Here is a 26275-nt window from a genome sequence, read left to right as displayed (position 1 = left end):
TTCAGATGTTATGTACATAGTTTTGGATTTTTAAAATATTACAGTACAATCAGTGGTCCTTCTTTTTGATGGTATCATTAGGTAGCCTTAGGGAGTCATATAAATTTCTTTTTGTTCAACAGGAAATTCTGATCCCTTTAATAATCCAGGGTTTCCGTTTTGCGGCCTGAGGATTGTTTCTCAAGATTATGTTGAGGGAATGAACGTGCAAGATTTCATTGCCTGTGGAAACGAAATTTGCTCTGTGCTGTGGCGTATGCTTAACACAGCTCAATTCATTTCGATATTCTTTTGGCCTGAAAGATACTCTACTTTCAATGACGGATTTTTCGATATTCGATTTCAGTCGAAGATTGAGTTTGATTTCAATGTATATTGTATAGTATCTTTGTTGAATTCGAAGTTCTACTGCGCGTAGCAACGAGTTGGTGGGTTAGGAGTTGCCGGTGTTTGTGGATTTTGTTTTTGTTGTTGGTGTGTGAAAAATGCAACCAAATGATCCAGAAAAATTTGATGGAATGTTGCTTGCTATGGCACAGCAACATGAAGGTGGTGTCCAAGAGGTACAGTCAAATGCAACGTGTGTATATTATGTCACTGAATTTGTATTATTTTCCTTTAATGCTTTTTAGTTCCTTGTGTACGCATTCCAGATTGCAATGCTTTGGTGACTCTATGTATTTTAACAATATAGCAAGGTACTACGTATGTTACGGTTGTTGATTCTAGAAACATCGATCGTGCAGCTCAGGAATATGTTGTCAAGTTTGTTAAGAACCTGGATCTTACACAGTTTTATGTGCAACTCTACCGGAATATTATATTTTCTATACTCTCAATATTTTCAAAAATACTGCAAACGCACTATTTGAAATTAGAACAGGAAACTATTGGCTTCCGTATCAGCAAGCATGTGGGAAATACATATTGTCACCATGGTTGTCTGCTTTTCAAACGTAGTGTTCAGGGTTGGCAGGTCTTTTTCAGTTTACATGAACGTCAGAAATATTAGAAAATGTCATGCGTGAGATACTAGGTGATGGAATTGCAAAATGTGGTAAGCAGGTATTTTGCCCGAATTATAGGCCTAGTGATAGTAATTTTTTTCTTCACTTCTGCCTATTATTTAATAACCTGAGTAGGCCTATCTAAATTGGTTGAGCAAAAAACACTAGATAATAAAAATTTCCCCCAGTCTTTGACAATAAGGTACAGGAATGTGAGGTGATAATTTTTGCAGATTAAGAAATTTATGCTTAGCATGTAAACATCTAAGTCAGTCAGATATGAATGCTGATATACATTAGTATTTCATATTTAAAGTTCCTGACTCCGAAAGGCCATAGACATAAAGAAAAAATGTTTTGCTCTGCTCAACATTTATTGTGCTAGTGGCCTACCTCAAGGATTGGTAAGAGTGATCTTGCGGTAGTGTAAATTGTATTCAAACACTGCAATGCTGTTCTGAAGGATTAATACATCATACTTCTTTCAGCTACTGGACACCATCTTCAGTTTCCTAGCAAGGAAAACTGATTTCTTTACTGGTGGGGGTAAAGGTGCAGGAGAAAAAGTAAGTCTTAATTTAAATGTATAGAGTAGTAAAACAAATTATAACACAATTTTCCTGTGGGTAATTCAAAGTCATACTATCCAAAAGTTCATCAAGGCACTGTTGGTCCAGATTGTCCCACTCCTCAACAATGATTCTGCGTAGATCCCTCAGAATGGTTGGTGGCTCACGTCATTCATAAACAGCCTTTTTCGATCTATCCCAGGCATTTTCAGTGTGGCTCATGTCTGGAGAACATGCTGGCCACTCTAGTCGAATGATGTCGTTATTCTGAACGAAGTCATTCACAAGATGTGCGCGAAGGGGGTGTGAATTGTCGTCCATGAAGACGAATGCCTCGCCAATATGCTGCCGATATGATTGCACTATTGGTTGGAGGATGGCATTCGCGTATTGTACAGCTGTTTCAGTGCCTTACATGACCACCAGTGGTTTATGTCGGCACCACATAATGCCGCCCCAAAACAGCAGGGAATCTCCACCTTGCTGCACTCGTTGGACGGTGTGACTAAGGCATTCAGACTGAACAGGTTGCCTCCAAACAAATCTCCAATGATTTTCTGGTTGGAAGCATAGGCAACTTTCATCGGTGAAGAGAATGTGATGCCAATCCTGAGCGGTCCATTTTGGATGTTATTGATCCCATCTTTACTGCACTGCGTCATGTCATGGTTGCAAAGATGGATCTCACCATGGTCGTCAGGAGTGAAGTTGCACATCATGCATCCTATTGCGTGCGGTTTGGTAACACGACGTCCTGTAACTGCATGAAAAGCATTATTCAACATGGTGGCATTGCTGTCAGTGTTCCTCTGAGTCATAATCCGTAGGTAGCAGTCATCCACTGCAGTAGTAGCCCTTGGGCAGCCTGAGCGAGGTATGTCATTAGCAGTTCCTGTCTCTTTGTATCTCCTCCATGTCCGAACAACATTGCTTTGGTTAACTCCGAGACACCTGAGCACTTCCTTTGTTGAGGCCCCTTCCTGGCACAAAGTAACAATGTGGATGCAATCGAACCGCGGTATTGACTGTCTAGGCATGGTTGAACTACAGACAACATGAGGCATGTACCTCCTTGCTGGTGGAATGACTGGAACTAATCAGCTGTCCGACTCCCTCCATCTAATAAGCGCAGCTCATGCTTGGTTATTTACATGTTGGGTGGTTTTAGTGACATGTCTGAACAGTCAAACAGACTGTGTCTGTGATACAATATCCACAGTCAATGTCTATCTTCAGAAGTTCTGGGAACTGGGGTGATGCAAAACTTTTTTTGATGTGTGTATTAATGAAGCTATCACTATATTAATCAACTGAATACTATGGTTAACAAATATATATATATATATATATATGAGCAAAACAACCTTCCTTATGGCCTACCACGTACCACACTATACCAAACACTAGATAATATCATGGAGACTACACCATATATATGGGTCTATGGTTAGGGACACCAGGATTCTCATCAACTTCATGCACTGCCCACAGGCCCATCACCTAACATATTCTGCTATTAATCCAACTGTAGAAATTTTATTATTGACAGCAGATCTTCAACCAAAGCAGCACATAATCATAAGCTAGTAAACTTATCAGTCATATCCATGCCTAACAAAAAAAGAGAAATAAATACCACATTTCATTCCATGCAGCAAACACCAAACTAATCAAACCTAATAAAATCGCAAACACATGAAAACATAACAACTCACTGAAATCAAAGCAGACATTTCCAAATCCAGACTCAAATAAACACACGTTACCACAGTGATAAATAAGACTCGAATGAATCCAATGCTGCATGTTAAACAACTCCACACATCAACATCCACCACTATTGTGCACTATCAAATATAAAACCATGACCTCTACAAACAAGAACTAACTCAAAAACACCACACCGTAGCACCGAGCGTGGTGGCACAGTGGCTAGCACACTGGACTCGCATTCGGGAGGATGACAGTTCAATGCCGTCTCCGGCCATCCTGATTTAGGTTTTCCGTGATTTCCCTAAATCGTTTCAGGCAAATGCCGGGATGGTTCCTTTGAAAGGGCACGGCCGATTTCCTTCCAAATCCTTCCCTAACCCGAGCTTGCACTCCGTCTCTAATGACCTTGTTGTCGACGGGACATTAAACACTAACCACCACCACCACCACCACCACACCGTAGTGATGTCACACCACCATTAAGCCTTGACTTAAAGCAAGTGGATGGAATCAGACACTTCCAATGACCTGACAGAAACACACTCTATGTAATGGCTCTGCCCTTGATATAGGCCCTTGCCCAAATCATTTGCAAGACTTGCTTTGCTGACTTAAAGTTATCTCACTTGGTGAAGTAGTGCAGTGATAAGGCACTTGACTCAAGTCCCCCTTTTAGCCATCCTGATTTAGGTTTTCTGTGGTTTTCCTAAATCATCCAAGCCATGAATTTTACCTTTTTTCTGACCAAAAATTCCACAAAACTCCCCACTGAAACAGTGTATTCTTGTAGTTGTCTGCACCACAGTTCAGAGCCTGTGATGACTGGTAAATCCTCCTACAACTAGCTGAGTAAGTTAGCTCAAGTTAAGATGAGGGCATACCACATTCAGTAGGACCTTGCCTAGTAAAGTGCTATTGTTTAAACCAATTTGTAGATTGATATTATAACTACTTCATTGATGATCTCACATATCTAAACCATAGCTTGTAGTATGTAAGGTAACAGTGTGTGTAAAATACTGGACTCATATTTTGGACGGTCAGGTTTCAGTTGTCCCTCTAGCCTTCTTGACATTGGTTTTTTGCAGTTCCCCAAATTGAGTTGTGTCCATAAATACTACTTTCTAAATGACTGCTGCTGATTTTTTTTTTTTTGCTCCACTGAGATGGTATTCTGTTCGTAATGACTGTGAGATTGCTAAGGCATCAAACTCAAATGCCTTGTGTTAACATTGAATCCAGCTTTTTGTCTGTTGCTTAAATTACATGATTCAGCTCCTTCATCTGGTTACTCTATTGTTTACTGACAGGCCTCTTGCATATTGGTCTCAAGCTTCTTAGTGACACCTTATGAATCTGCCAGTATTTACCTTACAGTGGCACTCTTTATTGCGAAGTTGTTTACTTTAACTGCGTGGTACTATGTGTTTAACAATTTGCATTTCCTAGATGACACCAGGAGTTCACTTAGCTAATGATGATATGTATTGTAATGTGTCAAGTCATTTGTGAACAATCATAGTATCCTCTGTATTTTTCCCACCCGGCACTTTCTTCCCGCCCGGCACTTTCTTCCCGGCTACTCTCGTCCCTATTTCAGAACTTATTCACAGTAAGTGCTTTAAAAACTGCCCCAAGGTTAATGCCTGAAATTTTAGATCTGGCAGGAGATTTATTTCCTTTAATGATTGACAATAGCTGCTTAGATTGAAAAGTACTTCCAAACAAGGAAATAATTCAAATGCAAAGTTTCAAAAATTTCCTGCCCTTATATCATACTCCGCAAGCCATCTCATGGGTGGGTGGGGTGCAGGTTCCTTCTGGTACCACTAACTGACACCTCCCTCTCATAAACAGCACATGGGAAGAATGATAGTCAGTAAGGCTCTTTATTGGCTCTAATGTCTCAAATTGTGGTTGTCACGCGAGATGTATGTGGCTGAAAGTAATGTTGTCTGACTCTTCCCAGAAAGTTCTTTCTCGAATTTTTAGTAATAAATCTCTCCGTGATGCACAATGCCTCTCTTGTAATGGTTGACAGTGGAGTTCATTGAGAATCTCAGTATGCTCTCATGACGACTAAATGATCCATTGACGAAACATGCCACTCTTCGTTGGATCTTCTTTCTGTCCTCTTATCAGTCCTACCTGGTAAGGACCCCATATTGATGAACAGTACTCAATAATCGGTTGCAGAAGAGCCTTCTAAGCAATTTCCTTGATTGATGAGTTACAGTTCCTATGAATCTGGCATGCGATTTTCCCATTTATTTTACATGGTCATTCCACTTACGGTTGCTCGGGCAGACAAATATGTATGAAATATAGACATGCAATGTCATTAAATCAATCTTCAGATGTGGGTCACACAGGGTCTCAGTCTGTATTTGATTGGGTACTAATTCCATATCTATTATACAAATCAAAAAGAACATGTAAAACTTTTTTTACAATGATTTAAAATCTGCAAATCTTGATTGAAACTCATTTCTGAGGCTCAAGATTTTTTCTGAATATATTTTTGTTTGATGTTGTTTCACCTTAACAAGTTTTCTTTTGTTTTTTCTCCATGTTGGGAATTGTATTAAATCTTTATTTTTCAACTGTTTTCCCCATAAAACTAGAGTACGTTGTCCATAATGATCTGATCTTTTCCTTAACGTTTCAGATTTTAGTTGTGCAAGTGTTTTGTTATATCAACCACAAAGGGTAAACATTGCAACCATATTTTCTCTAAAAACTGTATTGTATCTTTATTTTAAATTGTTAAGAACTGAAATGTTACCCCTTTTAAGTCTGAGAATTGTTTAAGAATAGCCAACATACCGCATTGTAATGTGACATATGCAAATGATCGTAGTGAAAGAACTGTTGCTGATTCGAAACTCAAGTATACGTTGCCTTTATGCACAATACTTACTGATTTCTAATCCAATGCTGGTGATGACTCTTTGACTCGTGCATTTTACTTCCTTTTTTGACAGTAATGAAACAAAACCATGATTTTTTTGTAGTCAATAAAGCAGTTCCCCTGTAGCATCCTATACAAGTGTTTTGCATCGAAACTTATTAGAACAAGTCTTCAGAATTATTGAAATCTGTGTTACAAGTATGAAGAAGCATAACCAAATGAGGTACGCCTCAAATGTCAGTAGTCTCATACAGGAAATGGTAAAAGTTTTGAAATGAAGATTTTTTAAAATTGGATCTGAATACTTTGTCAGCCAAATCAGTAACTCTTTTTGTAACTGTGTTCCAAGACAAAGGGGTTGCTTGACGAAGAGTCTTCACACTTCCTAGGCAAACAATTTCTGCAGTTTTTATTATGTATTCTCTTAGATGATCACCTTCAGTAAAAGGTTTAGAGTATTTAGTTATCAACTCCAACAAGCTGTAACTTACATGCACTGCCACTTCACTGTCTTGTGTTGTTGGTTAAAACATGTTTCTTCAATCCCAACTCAAGCTCTTCAAACCTTTCTTGTCTCATTAATCCTTCGTAATTATTGTGTGTTGACCTGCGTTGTTATAATGATGACTAATGTTACATAATTTTGGAACACTAATAGCATAATTTTGGTACACTAATAGCAGGATTGCATATCAAGGCAATTATTTTATTATTTACTTAACAGCAAAAGAATTCAAATTCCCACTTTTTTGAAAGCTTTGATATTTGCCTCTAATTCTTCTTTAAATTTTCTACCACTTGGTTTCAGTCAAAATGCTGAATACAAAGCATTGAAATAAATGAATCTATGTTAAAATTATTAAAACAATAAAACATTTTAGTAATAAATAATATTTTTATGTATATAAACATACCAGATACAGAATAATTAAGACACAGAATAATTACACAAATTTATAAATCTTTTCCAAAAGGAAAATAGAACTTATTTTCACCCACTAAACAAATTGATCCGTACAAAACTAAAATCTGTCGCTGCAGCTGTTGCATGAAGTGGGGTGTGAAGGCCACAGCGGAATTTAGAAGGGTGTGAGGTGGGGAAAATGTTTCTCTTTCTTCTGCATTGCTACTAACTTGGGCACCATGCACCAGTAGCAGCTATGGCAGAAATGGTACATAGGTGCAATAAGCTTCGTGGAAGCGTATTATAAAGAAGTTCGTGTTCATATATGTTAAATTTTTGTGGTAATAAAAATGACTAATGGACCAGGAAAAGCTTCATCAATTGTTTTATTAACACTGGACACCTGTTCATTGAGCAGCTGCAATACAGCTGTTTTGCAAGGACCAATCCTATTCTGGGCAGCTATGTGTCATGATGGGCAAGAGAAATGGTGAGGGAGAGGACAGATTCATGTTGCAACATGCAGTTAAACATTAGTTAGTATTTACAGGTTTTTATGTAGCCAACAGTTGGATACACTGACACCTCGATCATGCTGGTGAGGTCTGTTGTCCGTCACGGTGGCAGATGTTGAGGTGCCATGTGGGTCGCCAGCCTTGAAAGGTGGGCACGATCTGCCCAGGCCGTCCGAAGTTGTGTTGATTAGGCACCCTCGTGTGTATTCATTGCCCCATGTCGTGCACTTTGTTGCAGTAGCCGACACTAGATGTCCTAATGCCAAACAGGAATGTCCCCATCACTCCCCAGGGTTTACAGTCCATCAGTTGGAAGACCCTCAGAGGGTGGAGGCTGGCCGGGCACCAGCTCCCCATTTCAGTTTCCCTCAAGTCCTGCAGGCCCCACACCACACGTATGGAGCACCTTGTGCCAGAACTCAGTGTGTTAATCGGGCAGGTAGCCATCCAGTCTTCTTCACCCAGCTATAGACATGGTTTCTCTGAAACTCAAAAACTCTGTAGTTCTCTTATTTATGCCCTTATAGCCACACTTCTGACATAGTTCTGCTGAAGGGGTTGAGGGGAGCGGGTTCACCATACTACTTGCCTGCTAGCTTTTCTTAGTTCACTCAGTGCCGAGCACAGGTTGTTAGGCCGTGTTATATTTGCAGTTGTGAGTTCCTCGGTAGCATGCAAGTGCTCTTGAGGTACAAAGTATTACTTCGCTTTTGGTCACAGTGTGTCAGTGCTTCAGCCATGACCAGGGTAGCAACCATGTCTGCCTGGAATGTTTTGATATAAGTTCAACAATACTGCCCAGTGTCTTACTTAATTAATCTATGTTATTGCCCGACCTCGCCTCTACTGCATACCCACAGCTGCAATTAAACTTCAGAAACTTAAATTTTGTGTGCCAAACTTTTCAGGACGCAGCAGTTGTGGTGCTGCTGTTGGCACCAGTGGAAAACATCATGATGTCATAGTCTTTGAATATTACCAGCTTACCGATACATGTCGAGCGACAAGATGATGATGATGATGATGATGACAGACTACTGACAAAAACTTTGATCAGGATTGATCTATTGTTGATTCATGAATGCGCAGCAGTGCACTCGTTAGGGTCTGTCAAATGGTAGTCACTTTTCAAAATGTTAACGTCTAGTTGGGTTTTGGCACTTCCGCTCAAGGTGACAGAGTATTTACGTAGCATAATAGGTGATGGAGTCTGCAGAAAAAACCTTAAAGGGCTGTGTGCAACCTGCAGGCTTCAAGTTTTGTGACCTTTGTCCGCATGTTTTGACCTTAGTACAACAATAACACCGTGGCATGTATACCTTAATTGAAACTCGCAGAGTTGTGTGTGTGTGTGTGTGTGTGTGTGTGTGTGTGTGTGTGTGTGTTGGGGGGGGGGGGTTAAGTAGTAGTCCTCTGAAACTTGAGGTTCCTTACATTTCAACGTGATTAGCAACAATTTTGTGATTTTATACCTTTAAAAACTGTGTTAAAGAACAAATTGCATATATGTCGGGACACTTGAGTTGCATAACACTTTTAAAGAGCTATTGTAGGCAAATGAGCAGTAGTCTGATCTTCCAACTGCTGTAGCTGTGGGCTCGTTGACCAACTGTGTGTGTCAGTGGCGACTTGTGTTTCTATACTGCTACATTTCTTAAGTAAAAGTGGAGATTATAATTCAGATAGTCCTTGTAAGTATAACTGTGAATTATTTGACCTTTTATAAGATTTTATAGTGTGCAGAACTCTTGGGAACAAATTTTGAATTTTGTTGGTTGACTGCACCTTGTCTGTGTGTGTTAGTAAATGATTGTGTTATGTGGTAGAAAAGAAATACCTAAGCTAGGTACTTGAGAAAAGAGGGATTGGAAACACATTTTGACTCTGTGAGAAAGGATAAATATAGTCACTTCAAGTTTGTGATAAAGCCCTGCATGAGAAAGACTATCAGTAAACATAATTCTAACTTCATTGTGTATTTAAAGGATAAATGTAAATCAGGAAACACTTGCTATCTCCAGGAAACCATATGTTAAATCACAAAGTAAGATATTTTGGGATGTGTTATAAACACAGGATGGGTGAGCAATGTTGGTTTTTAGTCTTTTGTATCTGTTTATTAACCGCACAAAGTGTCAGCTATGTGGTGAGTTATTCCGTCCATTACTTATATTGTATCCTGTATTTTCCGTTTATATGCATTGAAAAGAAGTATTTTAAAGCACATGATACATTAACTTGAAGGGTGACTCCATTTTTTGTGTAGTTGGTAATGGAAAAGTTCAAGAAATATGAAAAGGTGGCATTAGACATGGAAGCACAGAAAGCTGAGGAACGAGAAGCCAGTGAGAAACGACGCCGTGAAAAAGCAGAAGCACAGAGAAAGAAGGAACAGGAACTACAGAAGCAACAACAGGCTGAAGAAGCAGCGTCCATTACTGAACTTACCGAAGAAGAGGCCAAGAAATTGCAGGATGAAATCGATCAGGTTAGTATATGCATCGAGTCAGTTTGATAGATTAATTGTGCAGTTTCATATGCTGTATGTGTTTGCATCATCTCGTTTCGTCACTACAGCCTTGAACTTTTATAGAAATGCAAAGATATTGCTGGTCCTGCCAGCATTTAGAACTTCTTTCATAAAAGAGAGTTGGAGTTTAAGCTTCTGTGCCCACCAGTGGGCAAGAATTGGACTGTAAATGTGATAAAAATTCTATCATCTGTTTCCTAATGATTGACTCCTAGCTTCAGGCTCCTCTCGCATGATGTTGATGCGTAGCACCTCACTGTCTACTTTTATTTCACATGTGTGTATTAAAAGTTGTGTTATAGCTTGTCCCAGTGTTATTTTGCGTAGAGGTGTTATTGAAGAGTCACAAAAGCCAGACTGCAGTTTCCTCAAAAACATTGTATACAGTTTATAGCTACAACTCCTCTCTATTTACTGGCAGATTTTCATTGTTTTCTGGTTAGTCGTTTCTGCAGAATAATGCCAATGCAAGACCATATGATAAAGCTTGCTGCTGCAGCTATTGACGTAGAAAAATTGCAAATTTAAAGCCTGAAAATTTGCTGGTTATGTCACATACATTAATAATGTATAATTCCTACATTTTTTGGTTAATAGTTTGTATTTGCATTAGTAGCTGTGGTTGAACAGAGAAGTCATACCAGTGCACTGCCACTGTCGTAATGCAGAATAAGTGTGTATTCCACCAGCGAAGAGTGGCGACATACTGCTTGTGTACCAGTGTAGCTTTGTCTTGTTAGTGGATATTACTTGTGAAGAACATCAGTCAGACTTTCAAGAAGCAGGAAAATGGAAATTGGATGTATACAAGCAGTTGTCAATAAATGAGTAATGAAATTTGTAACAGTAAGTAAAAATTTGAACTGGTAGGTGCATCAATTAGCTGGAATAAATTTTACAAGACAGAAAAGAATGAAATGGAAAGAACCTATTGTTATCACTTTCTGCACTGTGTGAGGTCTCACTGTTGCCATAGTGATCTATTTGAATCAGCATTGTTTCTATTAGCATGTCAAGTCAACAAACTCTTTATGCTAATCAGTATTTGAGTCTGCACATGAGCCATCAAATTTCTCCATACACTTTACAGAGTTGAGATGTATACGATCACTTATATGTCTGGTTCTTTGTCATTAATTTTTTTGTGATACTTCCAAATATGTAGACTAGTATTGAATTTGCAATGCACCACACGCAACCTCAGAAGTTTAAATTCATTGTCCTCTGAACACAGTACTCTGCAAAAAGAATTATAACAACATTAAGTGTAGTTTCATGTTCAAGCAAAACCTGCTTTAGTAAAGCCCTTGTAAGATGTGACATTAGATAGAAACTCTGCATCTCTAATCATTAAACTTTGGCCCTCAGTTTGCATGTGGCACAAATCAAGTGTTTGTGTGGCCCGCAGCTCTCGGCCATATTTTTTGATACTTGTATACATGTAATAATGCACATCCAAATCCAGAAACATGAACTGGTGTTAAGAACTTCATGAGAGTGTAATTTCCCTGCTCAGTAATAAACAAAAATACTTAACAGAGACAGTAGTATTTTAAGATATACTAATTTTAATTGATGTTGATAAATTTTGTCACTGATCTCAGGAGCGTAGGGGGTAAGTACTGTGGGTTAAAGGTTGTGTGAGGGTGAATCTTTCATTGTCCGTCTTCCAGTACTGCAAACTCCCCGGTGTGCATTACTCATACTGATCAGTTATGTTATAAATTTCAAATGGAAGTAACAGGATTCTTGAATGCATGTTATGGAGATGGTCATCTTCAAATGTGATACATAAATGGTCATTCTGTAACGTTACAAACTTTCAGGGATGATGGAGAAGGGTAATGTATCAATGTGAGGTAAAGTATTGTGGAGCAGAAAGGATAGTCGAAACTTCCAAGCAAAAATCGTTCTAATACCTCTGATCGTGGAATACATCTACTGGTACTGTTTTAGCGAAGGTTGTAGGGTAGGCAACGTACAGAGGTTGGTAGTATGGATCAGAATATGAAAAAAAGTCTAGTAAACATGAGTTCTAAAATGCAAGTCTTAAAAACTACAAACACTTGTTCATCTTTGATACTGTGAAACACTTTCACTGCAAGTTCTTTGGTTTCTGTATTTTTGGTGGAGGTAGTATGGGTCAAAGCAAGAAAAAAAGTCCAGCAATTATGATCTCTAAAATGCTTACCTTAAGAGCTATGAGCACTTCTTCTGTAGAAGAGATGTGTTTCACAGTAGCAGAGATGAACAAGAGTTCATAGGTCTCAAGGTATTAATGTTAGAACACATGTTTACTATACATTTTTGCCTTGTTTTGGTCTACCCTGAAAGTTGCCTACCCTGCGATCTTAGTAACAGCAGCGGTTCAAGTATTTCACTGTCAGAGGTATTGGAATGATTTTTGTGTAAAACTTTTGGCTTCCTTTTTTCCGGACCAGGGTCAGTTACCTCGAATTGATACATTTACACTCATTCATCCTTGAAAGTTTGTAATATTATCAGGGAATCACCTTGCTTTTGTAGCAAGGAATATGAAATTAAATTAAGTCTACTGTAGTACAAGTTAATGAATAGAATAAAAATGACAATCAAAACATTTGCGATCATCTCTCATATTGCATAATCTGTTTAAATATAAGTACTTTTGTTGATAGTTTAATCATCTGCACACAAATACGATACAACGCCACTTCACCAGGCCATTACAGTGTCACAACCTCAGAGTCACTGTGTTTGGCTGGAATCTGAAACAAAACAGTGGACATGAAGTGTTCTGAATGGTGTTGGCGATAAGCACTAGGGGGCTAGCAGCGAATGTGCTTGCCCTTACTTGAGCTACACTATTAGACGTCTGGAAGAAAGTTCCAATATTTACAGAGGATGTAGTTTGCATTAAGGGAAGGAAAAAGGTCCTATAAACATTGGTCATAAATCTCATATCTTCAGAGTTATGTCCTGCATGTGGACGAGGAACCTATCTTGCATACCAAGCACTTTGATATGCAGCACAATGTGTTTTCAATGGTATCAACCATGCACCCAACCGAGGAACACTTGCAGTATTCAGCAGCATACTACGGTATGTAATGTATCGGTCAAGTATGTTACTTTTATCTAGTGTACCCATAGTGTTCATACAGCACACTATTTGTTGTGACAGCAGTACATTACTGTAATTTATTTCCGTGTCTGTCACTGGTTGTACAGCTCTCGATGGAGGCCTACTATTCAACACAAGAGATGGGAGGTACGGTCTTCTGCCATGAAGAAGCAGATGGAAGGAGCCAACGAGCTTTTAACCTCTATGTCACCAAATGTCCACAATGCCATACACCATCTGTAAAGATGTTTTGTACCCTTTTCCAGTGGCTTTGCACCATGAACATGGGATCATGGCAGACCTCAAACAACTTGCAGTGAGTATTAGAACATAGGATGGACATCTCTGGAACAAGTGTCTGAAGGATGGCTACAGCAGAAGGTACTGCTAAATCTGTTGTCTGGACAGTCTTCCATGAACTGTCACTCTATCCCTACCATATGCAGCGAGTCCAAGCATTCAGGCATCACAGGGACAGCTTGTTAGGTCCCTAGGTTCTACATAGCAAATTTAATGGTTCTAAATATTGTCATTTCCTTCAGAACCAATTAACTGTTTTGCCATTACATGAAAACTGCAAATGTACATGTATGATGTGGCACAGGCCCATTGTCAACTTTGCTTGAGGCATCACCTAGCATGAGTCTTTCAGGAGCGATGGGTTGGTTGGGGAGAGCTAATACCATGGCGTGCCCATTCTTCTGACTTTAACCCTGTGGATTTTTTGCTTTGGGGACTTGTAAAGACCTTGTTGTATGTGGTCCCCGTAAGTGGTGTGTATACGCTTCAATACCTGCGACGCAATCCAGCAACAACCAGGGATGTTCCAATGAATGCCAGATTTCATGAGACATAGGGTGGAAGGCTGTGTTGCAACAGATGATTGTCACGTTGAGCACAAGTTGTGAAGTGTAGCACAGAGACATGGGGGTCATTGACAGTAGTAAACTGTAATTCCTAAGATATAAGATTTACAACCAGTGTTTATAGTGTCTTTTTTTCGTTGAGCACAAGTTGTGAAGTGTAGCACAAAGACATGGGGGTCATTGACAGTAGTAAACTGTAATTCCTAAGATATAAGATTTACAACCAGTGTTTATAGTGTCTTTTTTTTTTTTTGTTCCTGTGTTGCACACTACATCATGTGTAAATACTGTAAGCTCTCTTCCAGGAACCCTGTATAGGCATAAGGTATGCACATTGTTTTTCATTTGTACCGGCTGATCAAAAAGTCAGTATAAATTTGAAAACTTAATAAACCATGGAATAATGTAGATGGAGAGGTAAAAATTGACACACATGCTTGGAATGACATCGGGTTTTATTAGAACAAAAAAACAACAAAAAACAAAAAAAAAAACAGTTCACAAAATGTCTGACAGATGGTGCTGGACAGCAAAACGTCAGTGACTGCGCATGACAATCGTGTATAAAAGGAGCTGTAATGAGAGAGACAATCAGATGCGCCAGCAGTCGCAGCATGTTGACGTCACCTGAAAAGGCGCTTTTAGTGAAGCTGTATTATCAGAATGGGGAATGTGGTAGTTCAGCGTTACGATCCTATCGCCATAGGAAGGGGATTCGAACGGGTAAAGGTCTGTTGACAAATGCAGCTGTGGTGAGAATGATTTCGAAGTTCGAAGCCACGCGTTGTATAGACGATAGACCCCGTAGTGGCCAACCGAGCACAAGGCGTAATGCTGCTGAGACAGTTCAGGAAGAAATGGAGACTGTAGCGGGTTCGTCTATGCACGGGGAGGTCAACGCTAGTGCAGTCGCATGTAGCACAGGCATTCCATACACTATTGTTGGGTTGGCACTTAGGCGTATCCTCCGATGCTATCTGTACAAAATCCATCGGCATCATGAACTGCTACCTGGCGATTTAGTGAAGCGGAGGGCATTTGCAGTGTGGGCGTTTCAAAAGATGGCGGACCGAAGAAGCTCATTTCACACTCAGAGGGTCTATCAACGCCCACAACTGCAGTATTTTGGGCTACCGAAAATCCTAGAACTGTTGTGGAAACTCCATTGTGCGATGAGAAAGTCACGGTATGGGTTGGATTTACCACATCTACCGTTATCGGCCTTTTTTTCGTCGAGGAAATGCGTGGTTCTGGTTTTGTAACTGTTACCGTGACGGGTGAGAGGTACGCCAATATGTTACAGAATTTCATCATCCCCAGCCTGGCTGATAAACACATGCTGGAACGTACAATGTTTATTCAGGATGGTGCTCCACCCCATATTACTAGACGCATGAAAGATCTCTTGTGCGTGTTGTTTGGTGATGATTGTGTGCTCAGCCTCCACTTTTGTCATGCTTGGCCTCCCAGGTCCCCAGACCCCAGTCCATGCCAATTATTGGCTTTGGGGTTACCTGAAGTCACAAGTGAATTGTGATCGACCGACATCTCTAGGGATGCTGAAAGACAACATCCGATGCCAATGCCTCGCCATAACTCCGGACATGCTTTACAGTGCTGTTCACAACATTATTCCTCTACTACAGCTATTGTTGAGGAATAATGGTGGACATATTGAGCATTTCCTGTAAAGAACATCATCTTTGCTTTGTCTTACTTCGTTATGCTAATTATTGCTATTCTGATCAGATGAAGTGCCATCTGTCGGTCATTTTTTGAACTTTTGTATTTTTTTTGGTTCTAATAAAACCCCATGTCATTCCAAGCGTGTCTGTCAATTTGTACCTCTCTATCTACATTATTTCATGATGTATTCAGTTTTTAAATTTATACTGACTTTTTGATTACCAGGTATATCACATATTAACTATCTCATGAAGATCGATTTATTCATTGATACTAAGCTAGGTGTTTTCTAATGATAGCATGCTCAAGCAAAAAACAAAAATCCTATCGCTTTCTTTCTAAATGGGAAACTGATAACTTCTTTACCCACATAAAGAACAAATGTGTGCATTTTCCGTGCTATGTATATGTATCAGTTTGGAAGGAAAGGAAACATGAATTGTCCCTTCGAAACCATTCATTTGGGGATTGAAGTGAATTTCCCAATGGATTCTGCTTCAAAGAAAGAGAGTATAAGACAGCTAAAAATCTGTGGTTGTTGTTGTTGTCTTCAGTCCTGAGACTGGTTTGATGCAGCTCTCCATGCTACTCTATCCTGTGCGAGCCTCTTCATCTCCCAGTACCTACTGCAGCATACATCCTTCTGAATCTGCTTAATGTATTCATCTCTTGGTCTCCCTCTACGATTTTTACCCTCCACGCTGCCCTCCAGTACTAAATTGGTGATCCCTTGATGCCTCAGAACATGTCCTACCAACCGATCCCTTCTTCTAGTCAAGTTGTGCCACAAACTCCTCTTCTCCCCAATTCTATTCAATACCTCCTCATTAGTTATGTGATCTACCCATCTAATCTTCAGAATTCTTCTGTAGCACCACATTTCAAAAGCTTCTATTCTCTTCTTGTCTAAACTATTTATCATCCATGTTTCACTTCCATACATGGCTACAGTCCATACAAATACTCTCAGAAACGACTTCCTGACACTTAAATCTATACTCGATGTTAACAAATTTGTCTTCTTCAGAAACACTTTTCTTGCCATTGGCAGTCTACATTTTATATCCTCTCTACTTCGACCATCATCAGTTATTTTGCTCCCCAAATAGCAAAACTCCTTTACTACTTTAAGTGTCTCATTTCCTAATCTAATTCCCGCAGATCCCCCACTTAATTCGACTACATTCCATTATCCTCGTTTTGCTTTTGTTGATGTTCATCTTATACCCTCCTTTCAAGACACTGTCCATTCCGTTCAACTGCTCTTCAAAGTCCTTTGCTGTCTCTGACAGAATTACAATGTCATTGGCGAACCTCAAAGTTTTTATTTCTTCTCAGTGGATTTTAATACCTACTCTGAACTTTTCTTTTGTTTCCTTTTGTGCTTGCTCAATGTACAGATTGAATAGCATCAGGGAGAGGGTACAACCCTGTCTCACTCCCTTCCCAACCGCTGCTTCCCTTTCATGCCCCTCGACTCTTATAGCTGCCATCTGGTTTCTGTACAAATTGTAAATCGCCTTTCGCTCCCTGTATTTTACCCCTGCCACCTTTAGAATTTGAAAGAGAGTATTCCAGTCAACATTGTCAAAAGTTTTCTCTAAGTCTACAAATGCTAGAAATATAGGTTTGCCTTTCCTTAATCTATTTTCTAAGATAAGTCGTAGGGTCAGTATTGCCTCACGTGTTCCAACATTTCTACGGAATCCAAACTGATCTTCCCCGAGGTCGGCTTCTGCCAGTTTTTCCATTCGTCTGTAAAGAATTCATGTTAGTATTTTGCAGCTGTGACTTACTAAACTGATAGTTTGGTAATTTTCACATCTATCAACACTTGCTTTCTTTGGGATTGGAATTCTTATATTCTTCTTGAAGTCTGAAGGAATTTTGCCTGTCTCATACATCTTGCTCACCAGATGGTAGAGTTTGTCAGGACTGGCTCTCCCAAGGCTGTAAGTAGTTCTAATGGAATGTTGTCTACTCCCGGGGCCTTGTTTCGACTCAGGTCTTTCAGTGCTCTGTCCAACTCTTCATGCAGTATCATATCTCCCCTTTCATCTTCATCCTCTCCCATTTCCATAATATTGTCCTCAAGAACATTGCCCCTGTATAGACCCTCTATATACTCCTTCCACCTTTCTGCTTTCCCTTCTTTGCTTAGAACTGGGTTTCCATCTGAGCTCTTGATATTCATGCAGTGGTTCTCTTTTCTCCAAAGGTCTCTTTAATTTTCCTGTAGGCAGTATCTATCTTACCCCTCATCCTTACATTTGTCCTCTAGCCATCCCTGCTTAGCCATTTTGCACTTCCTGCCGATCTCATTTTTGGGACGTTTGTATTCCTTTTTGCCTGCTTCACTTACTGCATTTTTGTATTTTCTGCTTTCATCAATTAAATTCAGTATCTCTTCTGTTACCCAAGGATTTCTACTAGCCCTCATTTTTTAACCTACTTGATCCTCTGCTGCCTTCACTATTTCATTCCTCAAAGCTACCCATTCTTCTTCTACTGTACTTCTTTCCCCCACTGCTGTCAATTGTTCCCTTATGCTCTCCCTGAAACTCTGTACAACCTCTGGTTCTTTCAGTTTATCCAGGTCCCATCCCCTCAAATTCCCATCTTTTTGCAGTTTCTTCAGTTTTAATGTGCAGTTCATAACCAATAGATTGTGGTCAGAGTCCACATCTGCCCCTGGAAATGTCTTAAAATTTAAAATCTGGTTCCTAAATCTCTGTCTTACCATTATGTAATCTATCTGAAACCTTTTAGTATCTCCAGGGTTTTTCCATGTATACAACCTTCTTTCATGATTCTTGAACCAAGTGTTAGCTATGATTAAGTAATGCTTTGTGCAAAATTCTACAGGCGGCTTCCTCTTTCATTTCTTAGCCCCAATCCATATTCACTACTACGTTTCCTTCTCTTTCTCTTCCTACTGTCGAATTCCAGTCACCCATGACTATTAAATTTTCATCTCCCTTCACTACCTGAATAATTTCTTTTATCTCATCATACATTTCATCAACTACATCATCTGCAGAGCTAGTTGGCATATAAACTTGTACTACTGTAGTAGGCGTGGGCTTCGTGTCTATCTTGGCCACATTAATGCGTTCATCATGCTGTTTGTAGTAGCTTACCCGCACTCCTATTTTTTTTATTCATTATTAAACCTACTCCTGCATTACCCCTATTTGGTTTTGTATTTATAACCCTGTATTCACCTGACCAAACGTCTTGTTCCTCCTGCCACTGAACTTCACTAATTCCCACTATATCTAACTTTAACCTATCCATTTCCCTTTTTTAAATTTTCTAACCTACCTGCCAGATTAAGGGATCGGACATTCCACGCTCCGATCCATAGAATGCCAGTTTTCTTTCTCCTGATAACGATGTCCTCTTGAGTAGTCGCCGCCCAGAAATCCGAATGGGGGACTATTTTACCCAAGAGGACGCCATCATCATTTAATCATACAGTAAAGCTGCATGCCCTCGAGAAAAATTACAGCTGTAGTTTCCCCTTGCTTTCAGCCGTTTGCAGTACCAAAACAGCAAGGCCGTTTTGGTTAGTGTTATAGGGCCAGATCAGTCAATCATCCAGACTGTTGCCCCTGCATCTACTGAAAAGGCTGCTGCCCCTCTTCAGGAACCACACGTTTGTCTGGCCTTTCAACAGATACCCCTCCGTTGTGGTTGCACCTACGGTACGGCCATCTGTATCGTTGAGGCACACAAACCTCCCCACCAATGGCAAGGTCCATGGTTCATGGAGGAGGGGGGGGGGGGGGTGAATCTGAGCTTAACACCTATTAAGGAAAGGCAGCCCCTGCCTATTCTCCCAACATTAAAAATAAAATAAAATAAAAAAACATTGAGGAGAGAAGAGAGTGCTGTCCTTTTATTTGAAGTTAATAAGTCTGATGAAAAAGTGTGTTTTTACAGTACTTTATTACTAACTACTCTTAAAGTTCTTCCGTATGTACAGTTCAGCTTTTTTCTTACATTCAGTTTAATTAAAAATTAATTTCATGTATACTAGAAATGTAAGTCTGTAGCTGTTATTAACTTAGCGCCTGCGAGTTTATTAGCGTAGATTGTATGGTCTGCGTAGGTTTTTGTTTTGTTTTTCTTTCACCAGTTATTTGATCTCAATAGGTATTAAACTTGTAAAAATGCTGTAGCAGTATTTCTTAATTTCTGATGGAGAAACCAAGTGACAGTTTTCGGTCTAGCTTCAGAATTGCCTTAATAGTAACAAATTTTCATCCCCCGTTTTATCCTCTTAAGGGTGGAATTTCAAAAAATTCCTTCTTAAATGATGCCGACAGTATAAGATCAACACCATCTACAAATTTAAAGTTCTTGTCCTTTGTGGTTTGGGATGGGCAATGATGAGTCAGCAAGTTAGTCAGTCAGTTGAGACATTGCATTTTAAACAAAGAGATAAACAAATGTAAGATTTTTAAAAAGTTCTTATTCTTTTGGTACCTCACAATAGGATTTTTTTTTTTTTTTTTTAACTTAGAAGCTTCAAAAGTTTGGCCGACCACTGGTCGTGGACCTGAGGGACCATCACATTTTTTCTCCTCCTGGATAAGAACTCAGTGTTAAGGTCTAAGCTAAATGGAATGAATAAATGGTAATTTCCGAATGCAGGTTTATGGAGGATGCAATCAATCAAGTCATTGAGCTGATCAGTCACTCCAAGTGAGCCTAAGTGGGTGGGGTCATGAAAGCAGGAGGTTTTGACCATGTGTGGTGGCCATTGATGGAGGTTCGTCAGTCATTGTATGGTTGTCTGTGAGACTACTACAAAAACAGCGACGCCAGGCTAAGTTCACCTGACATGGATTAAAAGATGGTTGTGAAAGGGTGACCAGGTTGCGGTGTGAGGTCTAATTTTAATTCTTAATCTTTCCACATAGAGCACTGTTGAACACCTTGCAACCAGAGGTAGCAGTTCTTAGAGCTGTGGCCTATGCCAACAATCTCCCATTGGCACTGGTCAATTCGAGAAAACAAATTGAATAAATTTGGATAATCAAGATATGATGTAACCAAATTAAAACACATCTAATATTGTGTTATTAGGGAAAATTTTAATGAGATCCCATAATTAATGTACGTTGTGAATGCATTACAGGCCAAAATGTGTCAAGATACATGTATGTCTACCTGATCATTTAATCTCGATTTTTTTCCATCAGTCTTATGGCTGGTTTGATGCAGTCCGCCACAAAATCCTCTCCTGTGCTAATCTCTTCATCTCAGATTAGCACTTGAAACCTACATCCTCAATTGGTCATAAGCGAGTGACTGCGTGTGAGATCGCTCTCTAAGTTTTTTTTATATTTTTACGTCTCAGATACATATTTTAACGGTTTTTGTGATAATATTTACTATATAAGTGACTTATTAGTGGTTTCTTCATTCGCCTCTGCTTTTCTTGTGTTGTGACCTGATATTTGTGAGTGTTTCGTATCGAGCAACGTAACCTCTTAGCTGTGTTTACATTCCGAGCTGACCAGTTGCAGCTGTAGCGGCGCATCGAAAGCTAAGTACTGATTAATTGTTTGTGTATAGTGGTTTATTTAGGAACTTTAGTAGTCTTCAACCGGTGTTTTTTGTGTTTTCTGGTGAAATAATTTCAGAAGAACCTTTTGGGAACTGTTTTCAGCTTCGTTACTGTGTCATTAGATGTTTGATTCTCTTTCTGTATTAGTCCTTTGTTATATTCACATTTGTTGTTTATTAATACTGTTAATAATTGTAGTTACTTCCCTTGTAGAGTAAGTTTGTGATTATTGTAGTCAGGTTTTTAACATCTTCTTATTGTAGTAGCGAAACTTAAAAAAATTAAAATTTTACCACGAGTGAGAATTGTGGGCTTTGCCGTAGGTTCGTGAGTAGTGGATTGCGGTGTGAGACTTGTTCGAAGTATTTTCACTGGGGGGAATCCAGTGGGCATTCTGGTGAGATCCTCTCCTGGAACTGCAGGTTATGTAGCAAGAGTAAGTTGATAGAGGAGCAGGAGCGTAAGATCTGTGCCCTTCAGGGGCAGTTGAAAACCGCACAGGAGGAGCTAGATAGGATGAGGAGGGAGAAGGGGGTTGGGGGAATGGGAGCTGGCTGTTGGCAAGAGATCTGCTAGGAGAAGAAGATTTTCAGATAGTTTTACTATTGGTGTTTACAATAGATATGACCAACTGTCAGTCTAGTGGAGAGGAACCTCTAGTAGCTGTAGATGTAGGAAGTATGCAGCAGACCTCAGTAGGTACGCTGGCTAGAACAGTTGCAAACTCGAAGAGGAAGAAGAAGGTTCTGCTGTTAGGTAGTTCTCATGGCAGAGGTGTAGGCCAGCAGTTGCAGGAAGTACTGGGGAGTGAGTACCAGGTCACCAGCATTGTGAAGCCTAATGCAGGATTGGCTCAGGTGACTGTTAACATAGGGGGGTTATGTAGTGATTTTACTAAAGAGGATCAGGTAGTGATTGTGGGTGGGGATGGTAATAGTATTGATAGGGATGGGGAGTATGACATAGATGGTGACCTGGAAAAGATAGCCACTCACACTGGCAACACGAATGTGCATTTCGTGGAACTGTTTCAGCGTCACGATCGGCCTCATCTTAATACAGCCGTCAGGCGTAATAACATGAGACTTAGGGGTGCGCTGTTGACAGAAAGCATGGGTCACATTTCAGTGGTGTCGGTGGAGTCTATCAGCAGGACAGGTTTCACTAGACATGGCCTGCACCTCAGCAGATATGGGAAGGGAAGGTTAGCAAAGCTTATAGATGACAGCATAGGTGGGGTTGGTGGGATCACTCATGGGAAAATTCCTGCAGTAGTGGGTGTTAGAGCTGCACCTTTTTTAGATTGAAGTCAGCTGATAGGTATTCCTGCTTAAGGGAAGTCTCTCTAACAAAGGAACCACTTTTGACAAAGCTTAGGTATCCGAGTAATGAGGGAATTAGTATATTTCATCAAAATATACAAGGTATTAGAGATAAAGTTAGTGAATTGCTCATAGATGTTGACTCTGAAATTATTGGTATATCTGAACACTTCTTAAATAAGAAGATAATTCAGAGGCTGCCTTTACCAGGATACAGGTTGGCTGGCAGCTTTTCGAGGAGCTCTTTGCAGTGTGGGGGAGTAGCCATGTATGTGAAAAACGGCATCCCATTTGAGTCAATTGATGTTTCAAAGTACTGCACTGAAAAGGTGTTTGAATGTTGTGCAGGTGTGGTTAAATTCAATGGAGATAAACTTCTAACTGTTGTTATTTATAGATCCCCAGACTCCGACTTCACAACTTTTTTGCTAAAGCTGGAGGAGGTTCTTGGTTCACTTTATAGGAAATACAAAAAGTTAGTTATATGTGGTGACTTCAATATTAATTGTATAAGTGATTGTGCAAGGAAGAGGATGCTGGTAGACCTCCTTAATTCATATAATCTTATGCAAACCGTATTCTTTCCAACGAGAGTGCAAGGGAACAGTAGAACAACCATAGACAACATTTTTGTTCATTCCTCATTACTAGAAGGGCATTCTGTTAGCAAAAAGGTAAATGGCCTTTCAGATCATGATGCACAAATTTTAACTTTAAAAGATTTTTGTGCTGCAACACGTGTTAAATATAGGCATCAGCTGTTTAGGAAAGCTGATCCAGTTGCTGTAGACCTTTGTAAACCTTATCAAGGAACAAGAGTGGCAAAATGTTTATAGCGCTGATACAGTAGACGATAAACATAATGCTTTTCTCAAGACTTTTCTCGTGCTCTTTGAAAGTTGCTTTCCGTTAGAAAGTTCAAAACAGGGTACTAGCACAAACAGGCAGCCTGGGTGGCTGACTAGAGGGATAAGAATATCTTGTAGAACAAAGTGGCAATTATATCAAAATGTTAGAAACAGTCAGAATCTAAAAGCAGCAGCCCATTACAAACAGTAATGTAAGGTGCTTAAAAATGTTGTTAGGAAGGCAAAAAATATGTGGTATGTAGATAGAATAGCTAAGTCTCAGGATAAAATTAAAACCATATGGTCAGTCGTAAAGGAAGTGGCTGGTCTGCAGAGACAGGTCGAGGGTATAGAGTCAGTGCGTAGTGGGAATGTCCGTGTTACTGATAAGTCGCAGATATGTACAGCATTTAATAATCACTTCCTGAATATAGCAGGTGAACTAAATAGAAACCTAGTCCCAACAGGGAATCATATAGCGCTCTTAGAAAAAAGTGTTCAGAGACTGTTACCTGAAATGCTCCTCCATGATACTGACAAGAGGGAGATTGAGTTAATAATTAAATCACTAAAGACCAAGAACTCTCATGGATATGATGGGGTATCTAGCGGAATACTGAAGTATTGTTCTATGTATGTTAGCCCAGTACTTAGCCATATCTGTAACTTTTCCTTCAGGAGTGGTCGGTTTCCTTACCGATTAAAGTACTCGGTAGTGAAACCAGTTTATAAAACGGGAGACAGGGATAATATTTACAATTATAGACCTATTTCTATTCCATCGGTGTTTGCGAAAGTTATCGAGAAGGTTGTATATACAAGGTTACTGGAGCATTTAAATTCACATAATTTGCTGTCAGATGTTCAGTTTGGTTTTAGAAATGGTTTAACAACTGAAAATGCTATATTCTCTTTTCTCTGTGAGGTTTTGGATGGATTAAATAAAAGGTTGCGAACGCTAGGTGTTTTCTTTGATTTAACGAAGGCTTTTGACTGTGTTGACCACAAAATATTACTGCAGAAGTTGGACCATTATGGAGTAAGGGGAATAGCTTACAATTGGTTCGCCTCTTACTTTAAGAACAGAAAGGAGAAGGTAATTCTCCGCAATATTGAGAGTGGTAGTGATGTTCAGTCCCAATGGGGCACTGTTAAGTGGGGTGTTCCCCAAGGGTCGGTGCTGGGGCCACTGCTGTTCCTTATGTATATAAATGATATGCTTTCTAGTATTACAGGTGATTCAAAAATATTTCTGTTTGCTGATGACACCAGCTTGGTAGTGAAGGATCTTGTGTGTAATATTGAAACAGTATCAAATAATGTAGTTCATGAAATAAGTTCGTGGCTTGTGGAAAATAATTTGATGTTAAATCACAGTAAGACTCAGTTTTTACAGTTTCTAACTCACAATTCAACAAGAACCGATATTTTGATTAGACAGAATGGGCATATTATAAGCGAGACGGAACAGTTAGAGTTCCTAGGCGTTCGGATAGATAGTAAGCTGTTGTGGAATGCCCATGTCCAGGATCTTGTTCAGAAACTAAATGCTGCTTTATTTACCATTAGAACAGTATCTGAAATAAGTGACACTTCAACACGAAAATTAGTCTACTTCGGATATTTTCATACGGTTATGTTGTATTGTATTATTTTTTGGCGTAATTCTTCTGATTCAAAAAGGGTATTTTTGGCTCGAGCTATATGTGGTGTAAGTTCGAGAACCTCTTGTCGACCCCTATTCAGTAGTCTGGGAATTCTGACAGTGCCCTCACAGTATATATTTTCTTTGTCGTTTGTTGTTAGCAATATTAACCTATTCCCAAGAGTTAGCAGCTTTCACTCAGTTAGTACTAGGCAGAAATCCAATCTGCATGTGGAATGCACTTCCTTGACTCTCGTGCAGAAAGGAGTGCAGTATTCTGCTGCATCCATTTTCAATAAGCTACCACAAGAACTCAAAAATCTTGAGCAGTAGCCCAAACACTTTTAAGTCTAAACTGAAGAGTTTCCTCATGGCTCACTCCTTCTATTGTCAAGAAGCTCCTGGAAGAGCTAAAAAATTAAGGAAATTCCAGTGTTACATTGTTGATTTTCTTTATTTAAACTTACTTGTCACCTGAATATGTTTTTTTTTATATTTCATTTTATCTGTTTCTAATATCATGTTATAATTTCATGTATTGACTCGTTCCATGACCATGGAGACTTCTCCTTAATTTAGTCCCACAGAACAATAAATAAATAAATAAATAAAATAAAATAAAATAAATTATTTGCTGGTTGTATTCCAACCTCTGTCTTCCTCTACAGTTTTTGCTCTCTACAGCTCCCTCTAGTACCATGGAAGTCTCTTAACAGATGTCTTGTCATCCTGTCCCTTCTCCTTACCAGAGTTTTCCACATATTCCTTTCCTCTCCAATTCTGCGTAGAACATCCTCATTCCTTACCTTATCAGTCCACCTAATTTTCAACATTTGTCTGCAGCACCACATCTCAAATGCTTCGATTCTCTTCTGTCCCAGTTTTCCCACAGTCCATGTTTCACTACTGTACAATCCTCTACCCCAGACGTACATCCTCACAAATTTCTTCCTCAAATTAAGACCAATATTTGATGTTAGTAGACTTCTCTTGGCCAGGAACGCCTTTTTTGCCATAGCTAGTCTGCTTTAGATGTCCTCCTTGCTCCGTCTGTCATTGGTTATTTTACTGCCTAGGT

At 39.5% G+C, this 26275-nt stretch overlaps 1 protein-coding gene and 1 long non-coding RNA gene across 2 annotated transcripts in view; both read left to right on the top strand.

The window, feature by feature from the left end:
- Positions 1 to 391: 391 nt before the first annotated feature.
- The window catches only part of LOC124711352 (nuclear migration protein nudC), a 55285-nt gene continuing 29401 nt past the window's right edge, over positions 392 to 26275 (top strand). The window contains exons 1-3 of the mRNA XM_047241389.1: positions 392 to 563; positions 1496 to 1573; positions 9886 to 10107. Coding sequence (XP_047097345.1) covers positions 486 to 563; positions 1496 to 1573; positions 9886 to 10107 — 378 coding nt within the window. The 5' untranslated portion in view covers positions 392 to 485. The remainder of the gene's footprint in view (positions 564 to 1495; positions 1574 to 9885; positions 10108 to 26275) is intronic.
- LOC124711353 lies at positions 12878 to 13572 on the top strand. Its single transcript, XR_007005462.1, has 2 exons — positions 12878 to 13231; positions 13360 to 13572. It is a non-coding gene; the product is annotated as an uncharacterized LOC124711353 (long non-coding RNA).

The sequence above is a fragment of the Schistocerca piceifrons genome, chromosome 8 (genome assembly GCF_021461385.2).
Source record: "Schistocerca piceifrons isolate TAMUIC-IGC-003096 chromosome 8, iqSchPice1.1, whole genome shotgun sequence".
Classification (NCBI taxonomy): domain Eukaryota; kingdom Metazoa; phylum Arthropoda; class Insecta; order Orthoptera; family Acrididae; genus Schistocerca; species Schistocerca piceifrons.
The sequence above is the reverse complement of the archived record's forward strand: the minus strand, read 5'-3'. Positions and strand labels throughout refer to the sequence as shown.